At 31.3% G+C, this 20870-nt stretch overlaps 1 protein-coding gene across 16 annotated transcripts in view; it reads left to right on the top strand.

Annotated features, from left to right (window-relative positions):
* The window catches only part of BAZ2B (bromodomain adjacent to zinc finger domain 2B), a 177669-nt gene that overhangs the window by 80564 nt on the left and 76235 nt on the right, over window positions 1-20870 (top strand). For 7 of the 16 annotated variants that reach the window (XM_079131733.1, XM_079131731.1, XM_079131739.1 and 4 more), the window contains 8 exons: window positions 5404-5614; window positions 11239-11331; window positions 11443-11504; window positions 15747-15812; window positions 17436-17501; window positions 18851-18895; window positions 19136-19168; window positions 20606-20671. In XM_079131733.1, the coding sequence (XP_078987859.1) occupies window positions 5404-5614; window positions 11239-11331; window positions 11443-11504; window positions 15747-15812; window positions 17436-17501; window positions 18851-18895; window positions 19136-19168; window positions 20606-20671 (642 nt within the window). The remainder of the gene's footprint in view (window positions 1-5403; window positions 5615-11238; window positions 11332-11442; window positions 11505-15746; window positions 15813-17435; window positions 17502-18850; window positions 18896-19135; window positions 19169-20605; window positions 20672-20870) is intronic. The other 9 variants (XM_079131732.1, XM_079131740.1, XM_079131734.1 and 6 more) reach the window with 2 other exon arrangements.

The raw sequence follows: 20870 nt of genomic DNA, 5'->3' as shown, positions 1-20870 counted from the left end.
CACTTAAACTTTTTAAAGTCTTAGAAATTAAGAAAAATTCATTAAATTTTTAAATATATAATTTCTGACGCAAGCTATTAGTGGGACTGGGATTGTAACTCATTGGTAAAGTGCTTGCCTAGCACATGTGGGCACTGGGTTCAAGCCTAGTACCACATAAAAATTTTAAAAATAAATAAAGGTATTGTGTCCATCTACAACTAAAAATATTTTTATAGAAGTTTTAGCATATAATCAAGTATATATATATATTTGCTCAGGAAAAACTTACTGAGAAAAATAATATCTGTCCTTACCCACAATTATTTGGCTCTTCAGTGAATTAAGATTATAGTATAAGGTTCACATGTCCCAAACCATCCTTTTCTCATTTTCTGAAATCCAGAATTTAGAGTACATCACATGTAATCCAGTATATGCAACCAAAGGCAAAATGTAAGTGATAATATCACTATGTTTGCCTGTTAAGTTTTGGGCACCAACATATACTATCCTTTTTTCACACAGGTATATTTTCTTAGCTAAATAACAACTGTGTGAAAATTATATCAGAAAAGTTGATAAAACTCTTTAAATCTTGATCCAAAACTAATTTTCTTGTTAATAAGATACTTTAAAATCTGAATGCAGATTTGTTTATAGATTCTTTTATGAGCCTCTCTCTTCTACTCTGTGTTACAAATATCACTTTTATATTTTTCAAGTTATGTGGTACAATGCACCTTGGTGTCTAAGAGCACAATAGAAAATGAAAACCTAAACCAATTAAAAGCTTCTCTTACTAGTGAACATAACATCATGATACTGTTCCAAAGGCTTTCTTGGTGGCTTATGGCCTAAAAATGCACTTGATGTAACTGTTGAGCCTATTTGCTTCATTTAAATACTTAGAAAAAAAGTTTTCATAATTAATTTTTAAAAAATTTTAGCATAATTACTGAAAGGAATTAGTATAGGTTTTAATTTTTGCAAATAGATATGGACTATATGCATTAAATTTTTTTCTGACAATCTTTCCTTTATATAATCTTGACTCTGCTTTCAAGGCAGAATGTTTTGATCAGTCACTTATCAAATATAATAACATCTTTGTAACATCTTTGTACATCTTGTACACCTAGTGTCAGAATGAGACATGGGATTTGAATCACAGTTCTGTTCCTTGCTGTCTATGTACCTCATTGGGCTTGAATTCTTTCTATTGTAATGGAAGGACAATAAAACCTGCTGTATTAGTTAGGAATGTTGTAAAGATTAAGATATATAATGTACTCAAATGCCTGAAACAAAATATAGTACTTAGAATATGGGTTTATTAACTCTTTTACATCATGGCAGAAAGTAATAGTATTTGAATTTTCAGTAACTTTTAACTAAGATACAGGTTCTTTGCCTCAGGTTAGTAATCATCACACAAAATAAAACTTAAGAACTTTTGATTATTTTAAATTGCATATTTCTCCCAATGTTTAAGAAAAATTCCTACACTAAGGCCCTTTAAGAGAAAAGTACATTTAAAATTCTTAAACTATACACTAAAGGAATTAACTCTTTAAAAAGTAAGAAATACGAAGTACCTCTTCTAAATCTGAGCATATTTGAGACTATAAGTAAGGTAATAAAACATATATTTTTGTTTTGATTGACATATGCAGGATATTTGAAAACCTGATTCAGATTGTTTAGCACTAAATTGAATTATTCTTAGAATAGAGTTGCATTTTGTTGCTGTGTGTTCTCCAGAAGATGGAGTATAAGGGGAAATTTCAAATATACACAAAGGTAGATAGAATAATATATACCATGTATTCATCATCAACTTTAATATTTATTATGACCAATATTATTTTACTTATAGCCCTATCTCCTTCTCCACTTCCCAATTTGTTGAAGCAAATTTTTGTTGTTTTTATTGTTTTACTTATTTTTATTTTGTTTTTAAATTATCTTAATTGTATAATTATTTCACTGTGTAATGTATTTCCATACATGCATATGTCATGATTTGATTATATCTGCCCTCCCTATTCCCCTTTTTTACCCTTTTTCTTCCCTTAGTCTGTTTTCTATTTTCCAGTTATCTTTCTCACTGTTTGTTTGTTTGTTTGTTTGTTTGTTTGGGTGGGGGGTGGTTTTCACATAGGAGAGGAAACATGCATTACTTGTTGTTTGTTTTGCTTTTGTTTTGTACTAGGAATTGAACCCAGGGATGTTTTACCATTTAGCTACATCCCTAGTCCTTTTTATTTTGAGGCAGGATCTCTCTAAGTTGCTGAAGCTGACCTTGAACTTGTAATCCTCCTGCCTTGGCCTCCCAGGTAGCTACGATTACAGATGTGTGCCATGGAGCCTGGCCCCATACTTATCTTTCTATGTCTGTCTAATTTTGTTTATTGGGATAATCTCTAGTTCCATCCACTTTCTGCAAATGACATTATTTCATTCTTTATGTTAAAAAATACTCCATTATGTATATGAGCCATATACTTTTTAATCCATTCATCTTTTGCTAAGCAACTAGGCTGATTCTATATCTTAGCTATTGTGAATATCGCCATAATAAACATGAGTATGTGAGTATCTTTTTTGTGTGCTGACTTCATTTCCCCAACAGTCATATAGTAGATCAATTTTTGCTTTTTGAGAAACCTCCACACTGTTTTCCATAGTAATTAACTTTCCTACCAACAGGGTGTAAGGATTTCTTTTCCTCCACTTCCTCTCTAGCATTTGTTACCTTTTTAAAAAATAATAATAGGTATTCTCACTGTGATGAAGTAGAAGCTCAATGAAGTTTTGATTCACGTTTCCCTGGTGACCTAAGCCATCAAACATTTTTTAATTATCTGTTGACCATTTGCACTTCTTTTGTAGCTAGGAAAGATTTTCTCCCATTCTGTAGATTATCTCTTCATTTCATTGATTGTTTCCTTTGCTGTGCAGAAGTTTTTTTATATATATATAATTGTTGATAGAACTTTATTTTATCAATTGATTTATATGTGGTGCTGAGAATTGAACCTAGTGCCTCACACATGCTAGGCAAGTGCTCTACCACTGAGCCACAACCCCAGCCCGAGAAGTTTTTTAATTTTATGTAAACCCATTTGTTAATTCTTACTTTTATTTCCTGAGCAATTGAAGTTCTTAAACGGTTGCCTGTGCCAGTATCTTGAAGTGTTTCCCCTATGTTTTCCTCTAGTAGTTTTAAAGTTCCACATCTTACATTAAAGATTGAGTTGATTTTTATGTAGGGTGAAAGCAATCTAGTTTCAGTATTCTAAATGTGGATATCCAGTTTTTCTTACAGCATTTGCTGAAGAGGCTGTCTTGTCTCCAAACTATGTTTTTGGCACCTTTGTGAGAACTCGATGACTATAAATGAGTGGGTTTATTCCTGGGTCCTCTATTCTATGCCATTAGTACATGTTTGTTTTTATGTCAATACCATGGTGTTTTTGTAACTATGCTTCTGTAGTCTATTTTAAAACCAGTTATTATGATCCATCCAACATTGCTCTTTTTACTCTGGATTGCTTTGGCTATTCAGGGTATTTTGTTTAAAGCAATCATACATCTTATCTGTGAATGTTTTCATTTGTATTTCTAAAAGATAAGTACTCTTGTTTTCTACATAACCATAGTACCATTATCATGCTTTAAAATATAGTCATGTGCCATATAACAAAGTTTCTGATCAATGGACCACCAGTCATGCAGTGGTGCTATAAAATTGTAATGGAGCTGAAAAATTTCTCTCATCCAGTAGCATTGTAGCCATTATAACTTTAGAGCAGAACTCATTAATCATGTTTGTGGTAATGATGGTGTAAACAAACTTGTGCTGCCAGTCATTTGAAAGAATAATACATAACAACTGTATAAAATGCATAATATTGATAGGATAATATACGATTATGCTACTAATGAGCATTTATTATACTTTTTATAGTCATTTTGTAGAATATTCCTACTTATAAAAAGATTTACTGTAATACAATATCCTCTTGTTTCACTGATACCCTTATATATCTCATTTTTACCTCATCTCTTAATAGCATCATTTTCTCTTGTTCTTGATTTAATCTCATGTTATTTTGTTCATTATATCCCCAGGAACAGTATGCTACACACATACACATATGCCTATGTATATCAGTCTTTTATCATATATATATATGCTTGTGTGTATCATATGGCTTAGGTGTAGAGTTGGCTATACCATATAGGTTTGTGTAAGTGCCTCTGTGTTTGTTTGCTAACCATATCACCTACTGACATATTTCTGAGAGCATATTCCTTTCATTGACACATGACTAATAATAATCTTGATACCATCAAATGTCATTGTTAAAATATTTAATCTTCTTGTTAAAATTTTCCTAACAGTTTGTTTATTTGAATCAATGAGTAAGATTCACAAATTGGGATTGTTCGATGTATCTTTTAAGGCTCATTTAATCTTCCCACAGATTTTTTTTCTTATAATTTATTTGTTGAAGAAACTAGGCCATTTGTAGAATTTCCTACAGACTTACTTTGCTGTAAAGTTAGTTTAAAAGATATCTCTCACCCTGTCTTTCCTTTAAAGTTATAGTAATTAAATCTACAGATTTGATCAAATCCAGTTTTGATTTTTGGGTAAGATTACTTTATAAATGATAATGTGAGCTTTTATTAGGAGGCTAACATTGATCTGGTTGTCTTTCTTTTGGTGATAGGCAGTCCATTCAAATTCAGTGTTTGGATACATTAATTCATTAAGTATTACAAAATGTTGATATTTTCTCTCTTCATTTATTAGCTATAATATTCCTGTAAAGAGAAACATTCATCTGTTCTTTGGGTAGCTTAATGTTTTGTTTGAACTGCCCACAAGAACAATCCATGGGTGGTCATTACTAATAATTTCAAATATCTGCCAAGTTTATGGCCATTATAGTTCAGAAAAGGTGATTAAGATGCATTTCTAAGCCAGACTTAGTGGCACATGCCAATAATCCCAGCTGCTTGGAAAGCTGAGGCAGGAGGATTACAAGTTTGAAGTCAGCATGGGCAGCTTAAATGGCTGGGAATGTAGTTCATTGGTAGAGCATTTACCTAGTATGTGCAAGGCTCTGAATTCAATCGCCAGTACTGTGAAAAGGAAAAAAATAGATTTCTATATGTTTACAGATATAGATGCAAATCTATACCTTTAATTAAAGATTAAGTCATTTAAGTAAGAATACTAAAGATATGCCAAAGCCATGAATAATTATAAATTTACTTGATAAAATAAAATCACTTAAGTTTATATCAGTTTTATAAATTTCAAAATATTTACCTAGAATTTTCTACATATTGATCTCTCATTTTTATTGTATTTGTAATATATTGTCTCTATAAAATGTTAATTAAAAGGGAATGCAGTGGTGTCTTTTGAAAGAAGAGGATGTCATTCCTCGAATCAGGGCAATGGAAGGTCGTAGAGGAAGACCACCAAATCCAGATAGACAGCGAGCAAGAGAGGAATCCAGGATGAAACGTCGGAAGGGTCGACCTCCAAATGTTGGCAGTGCAGAATTCCTAGATAACACAGATGCCAAATTGCTAAGAAAACTGCAGGCTCAAGGTAAGAAATATAATGTTGTCTAACACTATATTAATCCTACTAAAAAGTATAGTAAACATATTTCTTATAGTGTTATATACTTAGGAATGAGTGACACTGTTCTCAGTTTCTAAATAGTAGATATTTGTGTTAGAATAAATGAGAAAATAAGGAGTCCCACTGGTAACTGGAGTTCTTTGATTTAGGTAATCTTCTTTCAAGAGCTATACTTATAAAAACACATCCTAACCTGTGTGTTTAGAATTACAAAGGTGGGTGTTAAGCTGTTAATGCTTGCACAGAAAGGGAATCAACCAGCACTTGGCACTTGCCTTAAGGTGGTGCCAACCTTCTGGAAATTCTCCTTTTAACAGCTCCCGATCCCTTGAGGTGGTACATGAGAATAACTCCAAAATATGTGGATCTGTGGAATAAATTTTCAGTCAGAGAACTCCAATTACTGGTAAGTAAACCAGTCTTTTAGTTTGGGTTCTCCTGTAGTCTGGATATAGTATATAATTAATAGAACTATATGAAAAAATATTTTAATATCACCAGAAGGTATTATTTATCAAACTGAAAGTGCTCATAATAACTTAAATATATTCATGATTCAAAATTGTATATAAATTATCAAGACAAAACCATGCTACATACATATGGCACAGAGAAGGTTGAATAAAATAAAATAGTTCAGTAATTCTGCTATGGTGTTTAGTTACTGGTTACAAATATGAAGCCTCTTAAAGTTGTCTGAACACATAGAAGTTCAGTTATAGATAACTTATTTTCAAGCATGTATGTGAAGACCTAAGATAATGTAAAATAAAGGATTAATAAAGAAAATCTGCCTTAATAACATAAATGTACTTCTTTTACTTTCTCTGTAAATAAACACCAAAATCTGGAGGAAATACCTGAAATACTTTCTATTTATTATAAATACCATCATAATATTGATGTCTTTGTTTTTATTTTAAAACAAGTGTGTATGAAAAAAGCTCATAGAATAGAATGTGTTAAAATGAAAGACATTTATTCATCCTCATTAGTGGAATTATTAGGAGGGCTTTTTAAAATCTCTCCAGAAACATGTACACACATATGCACATATGATATCCTTTTTTTCTTTCTTCTTTTTTTTTTTGTGTGTGTGTGTGTTTCTGGGGATTGAACCCAGGACCTTGTACGTGTTAGGCAAGCACTCTACCAACTGAGCTACATCCCCAGCCCCATTTATATCCTTTTTGATTTTTAAAATAAGTGGTCTTAAAATGTCATACTATTCAGCTTGTTCTCTTCCCACTTTAGTTATCTTGAATATCTTTCTGTATTAGCATTTATAAACTAACCTGTCTTTTAATGACTAAATAGTGAATGATGCCACATGTAGCTCTACCATGCTTCATTAAACTAGTCTTTTTGATGCATCCTTTCTATCATAGTGTTGTTATAAATATGTATTGCACAAAATAAATAAACGTATAGTTTATGTGTATTTAAACATAATACTGCACATACCATTTCTAATTTTGGTAGATAGCAGGCAAGTATTATCTCCAAAAAGGCTATACCAATTCAAACTTTGACCAGTAGTATGTAAGTTTACTACCTAGCATATAACTTAATATCCATAAGTTTTTTCTACCTTAATATGTTAGTCAATTTTTTTTATTTTGTTACTTTATTTGGTTTCTTGTAAGACTTCATCTCTGACAGGTAGTTGTTAGTGATAGCTTAAAAAATGAATATATTAACAGACATACATAAGTTTTAAAAATTAATATTCTCAATAACTCATTAATTCTTCTGGTAGGGAAGATGTATAGGTAGGGAATGTGTACATTGCTTGATAAAACAAGTTCTCAAAATTAACTGATAGCTAAGATACCCAATGCAAGTATCATTAGTATCCAAAATGGCAAATATAAATTTCCAAATTAACTATATTTTATTGTAACAAAATAGAAGTTATTCTACTTTTACCCAATATTTTATTTTCCTTTTAGTTTTCAAATTGATTTTCAGTCTTATTACATACTTCTCCCCCATTGGTGTCTTGGGTTAACTTTGCAAGTTCTGTAAACTTTGGCCTAACTGTGTGTATACGTCTAATATATGTGTGTGTGTGTGTTCTTCACATCATATATGTAAGAATTGAATATTTAACAGTAAACATTTATTAATCGTATTTATAAGTGTATGGAATATAGTTTGCATGATTTTTCTTGGGGAGAAAAGAAAAAACAAGAATGAATCACTTTTAGTCTATATAAATAAACCTGCTTATTAATTGATGAATACTGTTACTATCTCAAATTTTCCAAAACATTCAACAGCACCTGCCCTTTTTATGTCATAGAACTTAAGATATCACATAGTGTATACAATGTGCCATCATTTTACTATATAACTCTAAGAAGAAAAAAATGCTGCCAATTATCAGACACGTTGATTTTAGAGATGTTAAAAATCTTTTAAAATTTATTTTTAAAACCAAAGACATCAGTTGTGTCTAAAAGATCCCTATTATTATGTGAAAATAAACATTAGTTCAAAAATAAACTTTTATCTTTGAAATTAAAGCAGATATGTAATTTCTTAAATCATAAAAGATATTTTCAAATTAATATTTCAAATGTTAATTATAACATATTCAACAACCAACCATAAGCCAAATAAATGAGTAGATGATGGGAGTAATTTATTCCCCTGTACCTCAGTGAATTTTTTTGCATCTCTAACTCACTCTATTTGCTCCATAGCATCTCTAGTTTTTTTCTTCTTCTTTTCATATTCTGTCTTCCAGCTGCTCAAAATGTAAAATTTAAACTATATAAATTTTTAATGATTCGTCAAATTTTGTATTTCTTGCTAAAGTGAAAAGATATGTGTTGAATTTTTAGTGTTTTTCTGTCCAAAGGGTTTTAAAGTAAAAATTACTATGTACTTCTATAGAGCTTGAAATTGACTGATACACTCATGTACAACATATATACACATATAAAACAGAATTTCTTTATTAAAATCAGCTTTTTTCCGAGGAACAAAAGACCATATTTATGTCACATTTTACAGGAGAAGTTTTTATAATCATTTAGCACATCTTCACATTTTAAGACTGAGTTAGGCATTTATAATAGAGTTCAGTAGAGTTCATTTCAATTCCCAAATGTTTAAATGTTTATCTGACATTATTATAGATGAAATGATATCCTTCAAGAATATTGTTAATTCCTGACTCTGCAGGCCAATGTAGAGGCTTTTTTTTCCCGAAAGTATTAGTATTTAGATCTTTTTGTGTGACCCAGAAATTTTTGATAATGCCTGATTCCTCAATATTAAAAAATTATTGGAATATTGGGAGAAATACTTTTAGCATCAGCTTCATTTTTATCTTTCATCAACACTTCCAGTTTACAAGATAAAATTATACCCTTTTACTCCTTTTTTAAAATCTTCATGACAGAAAATTATCCCTAGTAACCAACTTCATTCATTACAAGAATATAGTGTTACATTCTTAACCGAAATCTTAAGGCATTCAAATATTGCTTAAAGATTTTTAGAGGTACTAGTATATAGACTGTGGAGCTGGAAAGACGTGGGTTTTATATCTTGTCTCTACTATTTAACTTCAGTGAGCGGTAGGTATTTTATTTGTAACCTGCACAGTGTTGCTTATTTTATAAAGTAGTTGTGAAGATTAAATAAGATCATGTAAATTTTGTAAAAGTATTTTTTAATTGTTAATGGATCTTTTTATTTTATTTATTTATATGTGGTGCTAAGGATCAAACCCAGGGCCTCACACATGCCAGGCAGGTGCTCTAGAAGTATTGCTAGTTCTAAGCCAGTCTCAGCTGAGCCACAGTTCCACCCCAAGATCATATAAATTTAACTCAACAATGTTCGCATTCACTAAGTGGTAGAAATTGGTAGAGCTCAAGTGATTTAGAGCTAGCAATCATGCATATTCATTATTGAAGAACATAGTTTATAGGTTCCTTACACTGTTCCTCAGATACAATGTTTGAAACATTGCCTCCTGTATTGTGGTGCTTTTTTTGGGAAAGAAAAAAAAAATGGAAAAAGTTTTATTGTTTTACTAGCAAAGGAGAAATGCAGGGGACTACTGCCCATCAGCAGGAGCAGGGGTCTTTTAAAGAGGTGATTCAAAGGCTACCTTCCAGGTATTCTCTATTGGAGTTGTAGTTCACTTATTATTTTGGGAGATCTTCTGGTACCATCCTCAAAGTCTGGATTGCTTTCATTCCTAAAATGGGTATGTTAAAGGAGTTCTAAAATGACGTGGTTTTTTTGTTTGTTTGTTTGTTTTGTTTTGATACCAAAGATTGAACCCAGGGGCACTCAACCACTGAGTCACATCCCCAGTCCTTTTTTTGTACTTTATTTAGAGACAGGATCTCACTGAGTTGCTTAGGGCCTTGCTAAGTTGCTGACGCTGGCTTAGAACTAGCAATCCTCCTGCCTCAGCCTCCCAAGCCACTGGGATTACAGGAGTGTGCCATCGTGCCTAGCTCTAAAATGATTTTTTGAGTGATATTATGATAAACCACTTTTAGAGTTTAAAGTATTCAGACTAAGTTTGCCAACACAGAAAAGCAGTAACATTCTGTACCCTTTATACCTATTGCCACAATAATGCTGTATAACAAATAATTATCAAACTTCAGTAGCATGTAATGCTAAGTGTTAATTGGTTGTGCAGGTGGAATCAGTTGGTGGTTAACTAATTAGTTGCCGATCTTGGCTGGTTTCGATAACTTGTGAGGTCAGTTTGCTCTCATTCTCCAGAAGCCTAACCCAAATATGTTCTTATAGTAATGGGCAAGGCATAAGAGCAAAAGTAGAAAGAGCACAAACAAGTACACTTTCAAGTTCTACTTTCATTATAGCTGCTAATGTCTTGACCATAGATGATGATGTGACTGAATTCAGAATCAAGAGACAGAAAATACACTCCACTTCTTTAATGGAAATTGCTGCAGTGTCACATTGTGAATGACGTGTTTAAAAGGAGGAATGAAGAATTGGGGACATTATTTATGCCTTTCTACCCCCCAAGTTCATACAGTTTTTTCTTTTAAATTATGAGTGAATTGTTCTTAAAATGCATTGATATTCTTCATTCTTTGTATTTTAGGAGATTTAATCTCTTTTCCTCATAAGTAAGAATATCACTGATTCAGGGATTTAACCATTACTATAGCTAATTGAAATGTAAGTTTGGGGAGAAGAATTTGTTTTATTTTTTATGTATTTTGTTGTTTTATGATTGAAATTACTGTTGTTACATATTAGCAGCTACTTTCCTACTAAGTGGAGATTACTTGAAAAAAAAATAACTTAGATGAACCTCTGTGATGAAGATTAAGAGAAATATCAGCTTTATGTAGTTTTAATTTGATGGTTTGATGAAATAATTTTGGCAATTTTTAAGGACAATGAACATGACATTTTCTACTACACTACTCTCCTATTTTGATATCTTTTAACGATAAGCAGTTTTCTTTAATATTATATCCTTCATGATGATACAGTACCAGTTTCACAGTTAGCATTTTAGGTTTGCAGTTATGTGAAGTCGTTAGTAATGTTCTCTGAAATTTCTTGTTTTTCAGAAATAGCCAGGCAAGCAGCACAAATAAAACTTTTGAGAAAACTTCAAAAGCAGGAACAGGCTCGTGTTGCCAAAGAAGCTAAAAAACAACAAGGTGGGTAATATAATTGATGGCATGAATTTGAAAAGTGAATGTTGGGGAATTCATAAAAGGCTTCTTCATTGCTCATCCAATGATAATCTGTGCTTTGGTTTCTCATCATAGCAATAATGGCTGCTGAGGAGAAACGAAAACAAAAAGAACAGATAAAGATTATGAAACAACAGGTATGTTCATGCATTGAAACTAACTTTTAGAACACGGTCCTTATTTGGAGAATTTATTTATATAAGTACATTATTTTAATTTTGATTTTTTTAATTACTTCACATTGTTATGTTTTCTATTTAGAGTTGTCACCTTCCATTAGTTAAAATTTCACCTCATTTTTAAATCAAGTCTTCTGCTTTTAAGGTTTTGGTTTGATTTGAGGTTTTTCTTGCAGTGCTGGGAATTGAACCCAGATTCTTACCCATGCTAAGCGAACATGCTACCTCTATATTTCCAAGTTTAAAAAAAAAAAAAAAAAAAAAGATTACCAGCCAGTCACTATGTGCATACCTACAATCCCAGCAACTCAGGAGTCTGAGGCAGGAGGATTACAAATTCAGTGTCTGCCTCAGCAACTTAGTGAATGAGACCCTGACTCAAGTTTAAAATATTTAAAAAAGATTTGTGATGTAGTTCAATGTTAGAGCACCCCTGGATTTAATCCCCAGTACCACAAAACAGACAAACAAACAAAAATTATCAAATACAATTTATGTAAGTATTTTAATTTCCTGTTACTTTAAGTAGATGTCCTGAATAATTGCAAGACTTTTTAAATTTATGTACCAGTAAGTGAAAGATATTGCTTGAACATTCACATTTTAATAAGGAAACCTGGTTGTTCTAAAACATGTAAAATATTAGGAAAAAATTAAATTCAAATTATTTAAGATAAGGTTTACCCTCATTGCTTATGAATGCTTTCAGAATTACTTAAAAATTGCTACTACATGAAAATGATGAGAGCCTTATTTTAGCATATCCAGAATTCTTGTATCTGCAGTGTCCTTCTCCTATGTGGTCTTCAAACTGTGTTTGAGCAAATTAAATAATTTTTAAATCCTTATAGATACAATATTAAATGAGAAGGTATTCAGCTTCATTTAAGATTGAATGCATAAGCTAATCTTCCATCTCCACATAGTCATGTAATATTAAAGCAGAGAGGGAATGGTGGGAAAGTACTATTTTTTAAGAATTTTTTAACATTAAGTAGTTGTTTCCAAGTATGGAATGAAATCAATTGTGTTACTCTGTAAATCGCTGCTAAATAAATTACTTGGGTTGGATTTCATTTAATTATTTCTAAGGTTCCCTGTAGAATTGACTTATATTACTAGAGATAATTGATACCGAGTTGGGTTTTAGAATTTTGGAGTTTAGATTTAGGCAGACTAGATTGAAATATGGGCTTGGCTACTTAATAATTTTATGACCTTGGATGAACTACTTAACTTCTAATTCTCTATTTCATCCATTGTAAGGGAAGATCATTGTAATATCTGAAGATTAAATGAGATAATGAATATAAAGTGCTTACCACAGTGCCTGGCACCAAACAAGTGTTCAGTCTTTTAAAAATACATATAAAACATCAAACTGTATCACATACTGTTTTGCCATAATTTAGTCAATTGTAAACTTGCATTCCTTCTTTGTTTTTTGTGATTGCCAAATATTGTAAATTGACTTAAAATAAATAGGCTAAGGAATGCATTGTTCAAATACTGTAAATATTTGCTGAATAGCATATATACATATATAAATTAATTTATATCTCATTTTAAATGAAATACTGCAGTTTCTGTTAAAAAAAATTTTTATAGGTTATCCAACTTATTCAAAGACCCATGAGATCCTAATAGTACATTATATTCAGTTTTGTGATCCTAGAGTCTTAAAATGGCTACAGCCTAATCCCATGGTCTTTGCTGCTCATTGAAAAACTACTAGGCTCCAAAGCCTCTAGCAACATTGATGCAAATAAACTGGATTTAGATAAGACATTAATCTGAGGCTAATTTCAGTGTACCATCTGAATATTCCTCATTGCCTACAAAATGAATCAAAGTATAGAATAATCTAACTCACACAGTCTTTTACTTAATGATCTTTGTGTGTGTGTGTATGCTCATTTTGAAGTGAGGTGGGGGTGTCTCACTGTGTTGCTTAGGCTCTCCTCAGACTTGCAACCCTCCTGCCTCAGCCTCCCAAGTAGTTGGAATTATAGCCATGTGTCACCACTCTTGGATATAATGAATATTTTAAAGTGAGCTATCAGATCTAGAAAAAAAATAGTAGCATGTCTTTCTCATCCTTTGGATTTTTTTCTTACATCTAGTTCAAAAATCTCACTAGAGTCTCATTCTTCTCCTCCCCACCTCCTCCTTTTATGCAATGCTGGGGGTTAAACCCAGGCCTTCTGCATACTAGGCAAGCTCTCTACCGTGGCTACACCATAGATTCCTTAAGGCACTTTTCTGGAAGATTGCAGAAGCATTATGATGAAACAGGAGGAACATAGGCCTTGGAAACTGAACAGGGCTTTGTATTTACTAATTATTAGATATTAGGCAAAATATTTAATCTGGAAATCTCAGTTTTTCTCTTTTACACTAAGAAGATAATTTTAACTTCTGGTTGTTGTTTTTTTTGTTTTGTTTTGTTTTTTCTTTTAATGATCAACAAGATATTTTATGTAAAGTGACCAACTCAGTGTTTACAGGTGCTCAATACTATAAGGTGAATCTTTATTATGATGATAATTTATAAATAATATTTATCTACCTGTATTTCTCATCCTTTGGATTTTTATCTACCTGTGTTTCTCATCCCTGCCTACAGCACTACCAAATAATAGTACATATAAATAACTTGAATATTTAAGATAATACATTTATCTAAATGTACTTAAACCCAAGATTACATAAGCCCAAGATTCTCTGTGCATAAGAGTACAGTGGATACCTTTTATTTATTTGAGGGCATATCACTTTAAAATCTTATAATTGACAAGAGCAGAAAAATTGGGTCAAGAGTATGATTTACTTAGGTCTCAAGCTCTAATCCAAATAAATAACATCAAATATGGATCAAACAGTCTTCTCTGACACTTGGAAATGACACGAAAGATACCCTTGGGTGTTTATTCTGGTAAAGCTATAATACTTAATACCAAAAGAGGACAAGCAGCCGCAAAATCGTAGGGGATTGGTCTTCTGAAATCAGGCAGTATAGACCTCTACAGGACATCAATAACATCAGTGTACAAAAAAGAAATAAAATATAAAGTATATCTTCAAAAGGTACAACTAGTCTCTGGAAACTGAAGAAGGTATTGTAATATACAGCAGTATAAAATGTGTTTGCTCTGGAAATTCTGGGATAAATACAATTTGAAGTAGAAAATTTCAGGGGTTTTTTTCTGAATATTATGCATGTATTCTCATCAATGTCATTTTGGGACTTTCAAGTGGAAGTTATGAGCGTGAAATTGCTAACAGTATGCTTATAGCATATAAGGTAATTTTAAAAATCACAATGTAAGTTATTATCAAAATTAAGATGATCACTAAATAAAACATAACCAGCAGTCAGTTTATTACATTTAGACAGTGTATATACCAGTTGTGTTATATAACCAATTCCTTGGACTTTTTAAACAATTTTTTTTTTTAGTTGTGGATGGACACAATACCTTTATTTTGTTTATCTTTATGCGGTGTTGAGGATCGAACCCACTGCCTCACACATGCTAGGCAAGCGTTCTACCAGAGCTACCGCCCCAGCCCCCCTTGGACTTTTAAATTGGAATTAATCCACTTTTTAAAGTGTTACAGATTATTTTTAGATGGGCTTATTGAGATAGCTAAAAGGAATATCATATTATCATGTTGTTTAACATGTGAAATATATGTTTTAGAATGGAAATTATTTTTTATTTAATTGTGACAGTAAGAAAGGGCAAACACCTCATCCTGCTTGATATTTGAATAGTTATTTGCTCAAGATCATGCAATTAATGACTTTAACCCAGAACTAGCCTTATGTATTCTAATTCTGGGGACACTAATTTTTTTTCTACTCTTCTATCCTGTATTTATTTCAAATTAATATTATTTACAGTTACAAATATATATAAAGAGTTCCAGGCTACTTAAGTTTAATCAGCTTTATTTATCTGGTTTCTGTGTATTTATTTAGTATTTTTATTTTGTAGATTATGAGAAATTTTATAAAATCATATGAATTTAAAACATAAAAATATATGTAATGTTCTAATCATTAAAATTTTTATATCCAGCCTGAACAGCATCTGATAATTTTGTGCTTTTTTCTTAACCTATTTGATTCCAATTAAACATGTTTTACCTCAATATTTATTTTATTATCTTAAATTTTCATAATTTTTCCTATAGGAAAAAATTAAGAGAATACAGCAGATCAGAATGGAAAAAGAACTTCGAGCCCAGCAAATTCTAGAGGTAGAGTTCTTAAATTTATTATGATTGAAGTAATATAATCATGAATTTTATAAGTCTGCAAAAAATTTTTGCCTATATATCTCTTACCTATGCAAATTAACATGTTCATCAGAAAATGTCTTAAAATATAATGCATAAAGTAAGACCTTCTCTGAACTTTATTAGCAAGCTCATCTAATCCTAGTAGTAAGAAGCCAGGAAATGAGACAAAAGAAAGACCTTTGACCACCTAATATAGTTGTCATAAAAGTTCATTTGCTAAAACCTTTGTTCTTTACTTTTAGAAAAGTCATTAGGGCTTATAGTCAGATATTTACTTTGAATATAGAAATAAACATTTATAAAAGTAAGCATTCTAAAAGTAAAATTAAATTTTAAATATAGAAACAATTTTACTGCCATGGTTTGCTGGTTCTAGCATTACTTTTCCCCTGCAACCTTACTAGAGTAAGATAGAAGACATATTGGCAACAACAAACATGGTAGGCAAAAGACAGCAAGAAAAAATACAGAAAAACTCCATCTGGCATATACAGGAACTCAAAAGCCTAGCAAGAGTTTGTAATCTTTTAATTGAATAGCAAGCAATTTTAACACCTTAACAGCCCAAAGGCATTACTCTATCAAATTGTGCAGTATAATAACTGACGTTCAAAATAATTGCCCTTAGTCATCAAGAAAAAGCCAAATTATGTTTAGTGTACTGTGTCTAAACAGGCATATGTCTCAAGATTATTTCCATCTAACATAGTGCAAATAAACTTTTAATGTTTAAAATTATTACTTCTCAGCTCTTCAGGAAACTACTGCTTTATAGACCATTTTATTCACTGTGGATCCAGATAGCTGAGGTTTTCTGTTATGGTTTTTTTCCCCTTCTAATATACATGTTCTCTAAACCATTTCAAATTAATTTTAAAACTCCCAAATCAAAAATATCTCTATCTTAAAGTATATTGACAATAACTGTCAAATAGTTTTGAAACTAGTTAATGACTTTAAAAGTTTATATTTGATAGTATGATCTTAATGGTCAAAACATGCTTCATGAAAGAGTTATAGATTTCCATTCTATTAAAAGAAGGGTGAGGGGACACTTGAAATTTAACAAAATATACAGAGATAGGGAAATCAGATTTAATAATTTGTTAGTGGTTATATCTTAATTATGTTTTAAAATAAATTTCAAATAAAGTAGACATGTGCATTTTTACATTGTTACTGATTTATTCTTGAAACAGTTTTTATCAGTTAAAATCTATCCTGTTTCCTAAATTTTTTAGAGATACTTTAAAATCAGAAAAAAGCAATAAATGACAAAATAATTTTTTATGTGATTAAGTTTTAAGATAAAATAACAAACAGTGGTAGATTTTTTAACAAAATTGATAGACATTAAGAAAAGTTGTCATATTCTTATGAATTTAAGAATTTTTGGCATATCCTAATGCTAATCTACAAATTAGTGATAAAATTAACTGGGGGAAAATCTGTAATTGTCTGCATATATGTTACATATTGTTTTGTACCTTGTGAGGCATGTAGCTTCATTTCAAGTCTGAGATTATTTGCAAGTTGTAGTGGTGCTGTTGCATGACTTTGAGACCTGTTTTGCATGCACAGGCTAAAAAGAAAAAGAAGGAAGAAGCGGCAAATGCCAAATTATTGGAGGCCGAGAAACGAATAAAGGTTAGTTTAGATGAGAATCAGAGTTTTTATTTTTCAAAAAATAAAAACTATGTGTTATATCAGCATCAATTATATATATTTTTAAAAAGGTTTTCCTCAAAATGGCTATCTAAAAAATACATTTTAACAGATACAATGTGTAAATGTGTGCTTTTATTTGTATGTATATTATATGTATACTATGTGTATTTTTATTTCATTATACAGGTTTTATGTATTTCTTTGAGCCCTTTAATTAGGAGACATCAAAGCAGAAATGCAAATTATTGCATAACACCTGTATACAGTTTTGCTTGATGAGAATGATTCACCAAAATGATTTTGTGTGTCATTTATGTTTATGTTTCAAACTGTGTCCCAAATCTGATTCTCCCCATATAACTTTCTGTCCAGCACCTGTTTTATTAAAAATGATAAGCACGTAGAAACAAAACTGTATCAATTGCTATTTACTAATAAGTACTATTTACTTATCAAAGTATAAGAGATATGTTCCCTATCCTCTCACCCATCCTATCTATTTTGGATAGCTGAATTTTGAAAGTGGGCAGCTGTGTGAACCTGGTAGTATTGGAAACCTTTTTGTGGGGTGGCAGGACAGGGTTTGTGCTGGGATGGAACCTATTGCTTTACACATGATAAGTACCAGCCCCTGCTATACCCCCTGCACCTATTTGTTATCTTTTCAACACTCTTACTTTATTCTTTAGATGTCTTCTTGTTTTATGCCTACACTTAATATTAATTTCATTCAGATTTTACCTTTATAAAAATACTGAATCTGATGACATTCCTAGAATCGTTTGCCTTAAAGCCCTGTCCCCTTGGGATGGTGCTGTGAACCATAGGTGGGTATGGAAATCTCAATCTGATCACCAAAGTCTATGTCACTTTTATTCATTGAAAAGAAATATATGTGGTTAATTATATTTGGGAGATTATATTTGGAGTGGAAAGAGTTCTAATCAGCTAAATTTGAGAATTACAACATAATGTATTAAAATGATTTTTTAAAAATATGTGAATTGTATCTGATATGCTCTGATAATCTAGTCAGTTCAGTGGATACACCATTGAAGTGTGTTGTTAGGTCATTCATTGAATTTTAAGTCAAAATGTCTACTAATGAAAGATCCTTGCTTCAGCATCATACAATTTTTATAGTAAGTATTAGAGCTATGTAAAATTGAATTGCCATTTTATAAGTAAAAACATGATTGAATCTTGGCAATTCTGTATGGTTCAACCTAATGGAAGACTACAGAATCTTAGAAAAAGGAACTTTCATACTTTTAGCATGTTCTACATCTTTCCCAGAATTCATATATTAAAAGTTTCTTATTTTTAAGGAAAAAGAAATGAGAAGACAACAAGCTGTTCTTCTGAAGCATCAGGTCCGTATCCATGTGATTATGCAACTATTGAAATGTATGTTTTATAATTTTGCTTAAATCTATTTGGGGGAAAATCTTCAAAATATTTTCTTAAAATTTCTGATATAATTCCTGCTTAAGTTTTTCTTTCATCACATAGTTATTGCCTTGCTTTGGTATTGGTGTCTTTTGGGGGGTTAAAATTGGTTTTATGACTCTGTGATTTCTGTTTCATAATGTTGTGCCAACTCTTTCTACCAGGAGTTGGAGAGGCATAGACTAGATATGGTATGGGTATGTTTATTTTTGTACATCTAACACCGCATTGTGATTTGGTTGTGATATGGTTGTCATAGCAATGCATAAAGTGTAGCACTGGCTGCTGTCATATTACATACTGCTGCATGGCTTTACAGCACAGTGCATTGCATACATCTGCTTGTCTGTCTATAAAGAAGTATGATACATCTCCAGGATCCTTCATTGAATTGCATAAGTCTTAAATAAGACTGCTTTCTAAAAATATACATTACTGATGTCACAAGGAACGTCGGGTCACTATACAGTTAGACACAGTTGTGACCTGTATTCTCCCATCATTCTAGATCAAAAGTACCATTGAATATAATGGAAATTTTGAGTTTGTTTGATGAGAGAATAGTTAAATATTTATACTAATATATTTACAAATATATTTAAATGAAAAAATCAATTAGAGCCAGGTGCAGTCGACACACACCTGTAATTCCAGTGACTTAGGAGTTTGAGACAGAATTGCCAAGTTTGAGTCTAGCCTCAGGAACTTAGAGAGACCCTGTCTCAAAATAAAAATTTTTTTAAATGGCAGGGGATGTTGGTAGAGCACCCCTGGGTTCAATCCTCAGTATTGCAAAGAAAAAAAAAATCAATTAGCTATTATTCACATGTGATTTTTTTAATTTAAAATAAAATGAAATTATCAAATTAAGCTAGTACTTACCTTATGTTCATACTGTACATTTTAGATTACACTTATTAGCCCATGATGCAGCCTTTGTTGTTTTAAACAGTGCATCAAGTGGCAGACATCAGTAAATAGACTATCCTATTTTATTTGTGTTTGTATATGAACTAAGACTAGTTTAGCTTTATAAATTGTTACAAAAGCTTTAAAAATAAAAACCCTTTCTTATTTGTTGGTGATTATTGAATCATTAAAGTGATTTTATAACTGAAATAAAACTAACCAATTCTAAAACCATTACATGAAAGTGATTATAGATCAATTTCTGCCTGATCTAAAAATTTAAGAACAATACAACCTTTAGTTCAATTGGCTATAGTAAGTATTTGTGGTTTTTCTAATAGCAGATGTAAGGTAACTGACCTGTTCCAGCCAACCATTATGCTTTTTGTTCTGCCAGCTTTTGAAGGAGCATCACAACTGACCATAAGTAAATCTTGTATGCTTCTGTTTACACTGTCTCCATGTTCATTGCTTTACCTTTTTGCTTTTGATTGTTCTTGTATTTGCTTTCTAAACCTGAACTAAAACATGCACAGACTGGCCATTCTTGTCTTATATTTAGTATTTACTGTGACTTGTCTATAAATGCTAAACATGCTATACTGAGTTTTTTTTTTGTTTTGTTTTTGTTTTTGTTGTTGTTGTTTTGTTGTTGTTTTCCATTTGAAAATCAAACTGTTGACTCTATGGTTGAGTTAGTTTTCTCATTTTATCTGGCCTAATAGGAACGAGAGCGAAGACGACAACATATGATGCTTATGAAAGCTATGGAAGCTCGTAAAAAAGCAGAAGTAAGTGTATATGTCTAAAAAAAATTACCTTATTAATTAATATTTTTCCCAAAGCATTGGCTCTTCCAAACATAATTTTTTTCAGTGTATGAGTTTTTTTTCAGTGTATGAGTTTTTCAGTGTCTTGATATACTGGCTTTCATAAGCAAACCAAAGGTTAAATACAAGAACTATAATTCAATGTTAAAATAAAAAAGAA

This window comes from Sciurus vulgaris (genome assembly GCF_902686455.1).
Source record: "Sciurus vulgaris genome assembly, chromosome: 3".
NCBI lineage: Eukaryota > Metazoa > Chordata > Mammalia > Rodentia > Sciuridae > Sciurus > Sciurus vulgaris.
The sequence above is the reverse complement of the archived record's forward strand: the minus strand, read 5'-3'. Positions and strand labels throughout refer to the sequence as shown.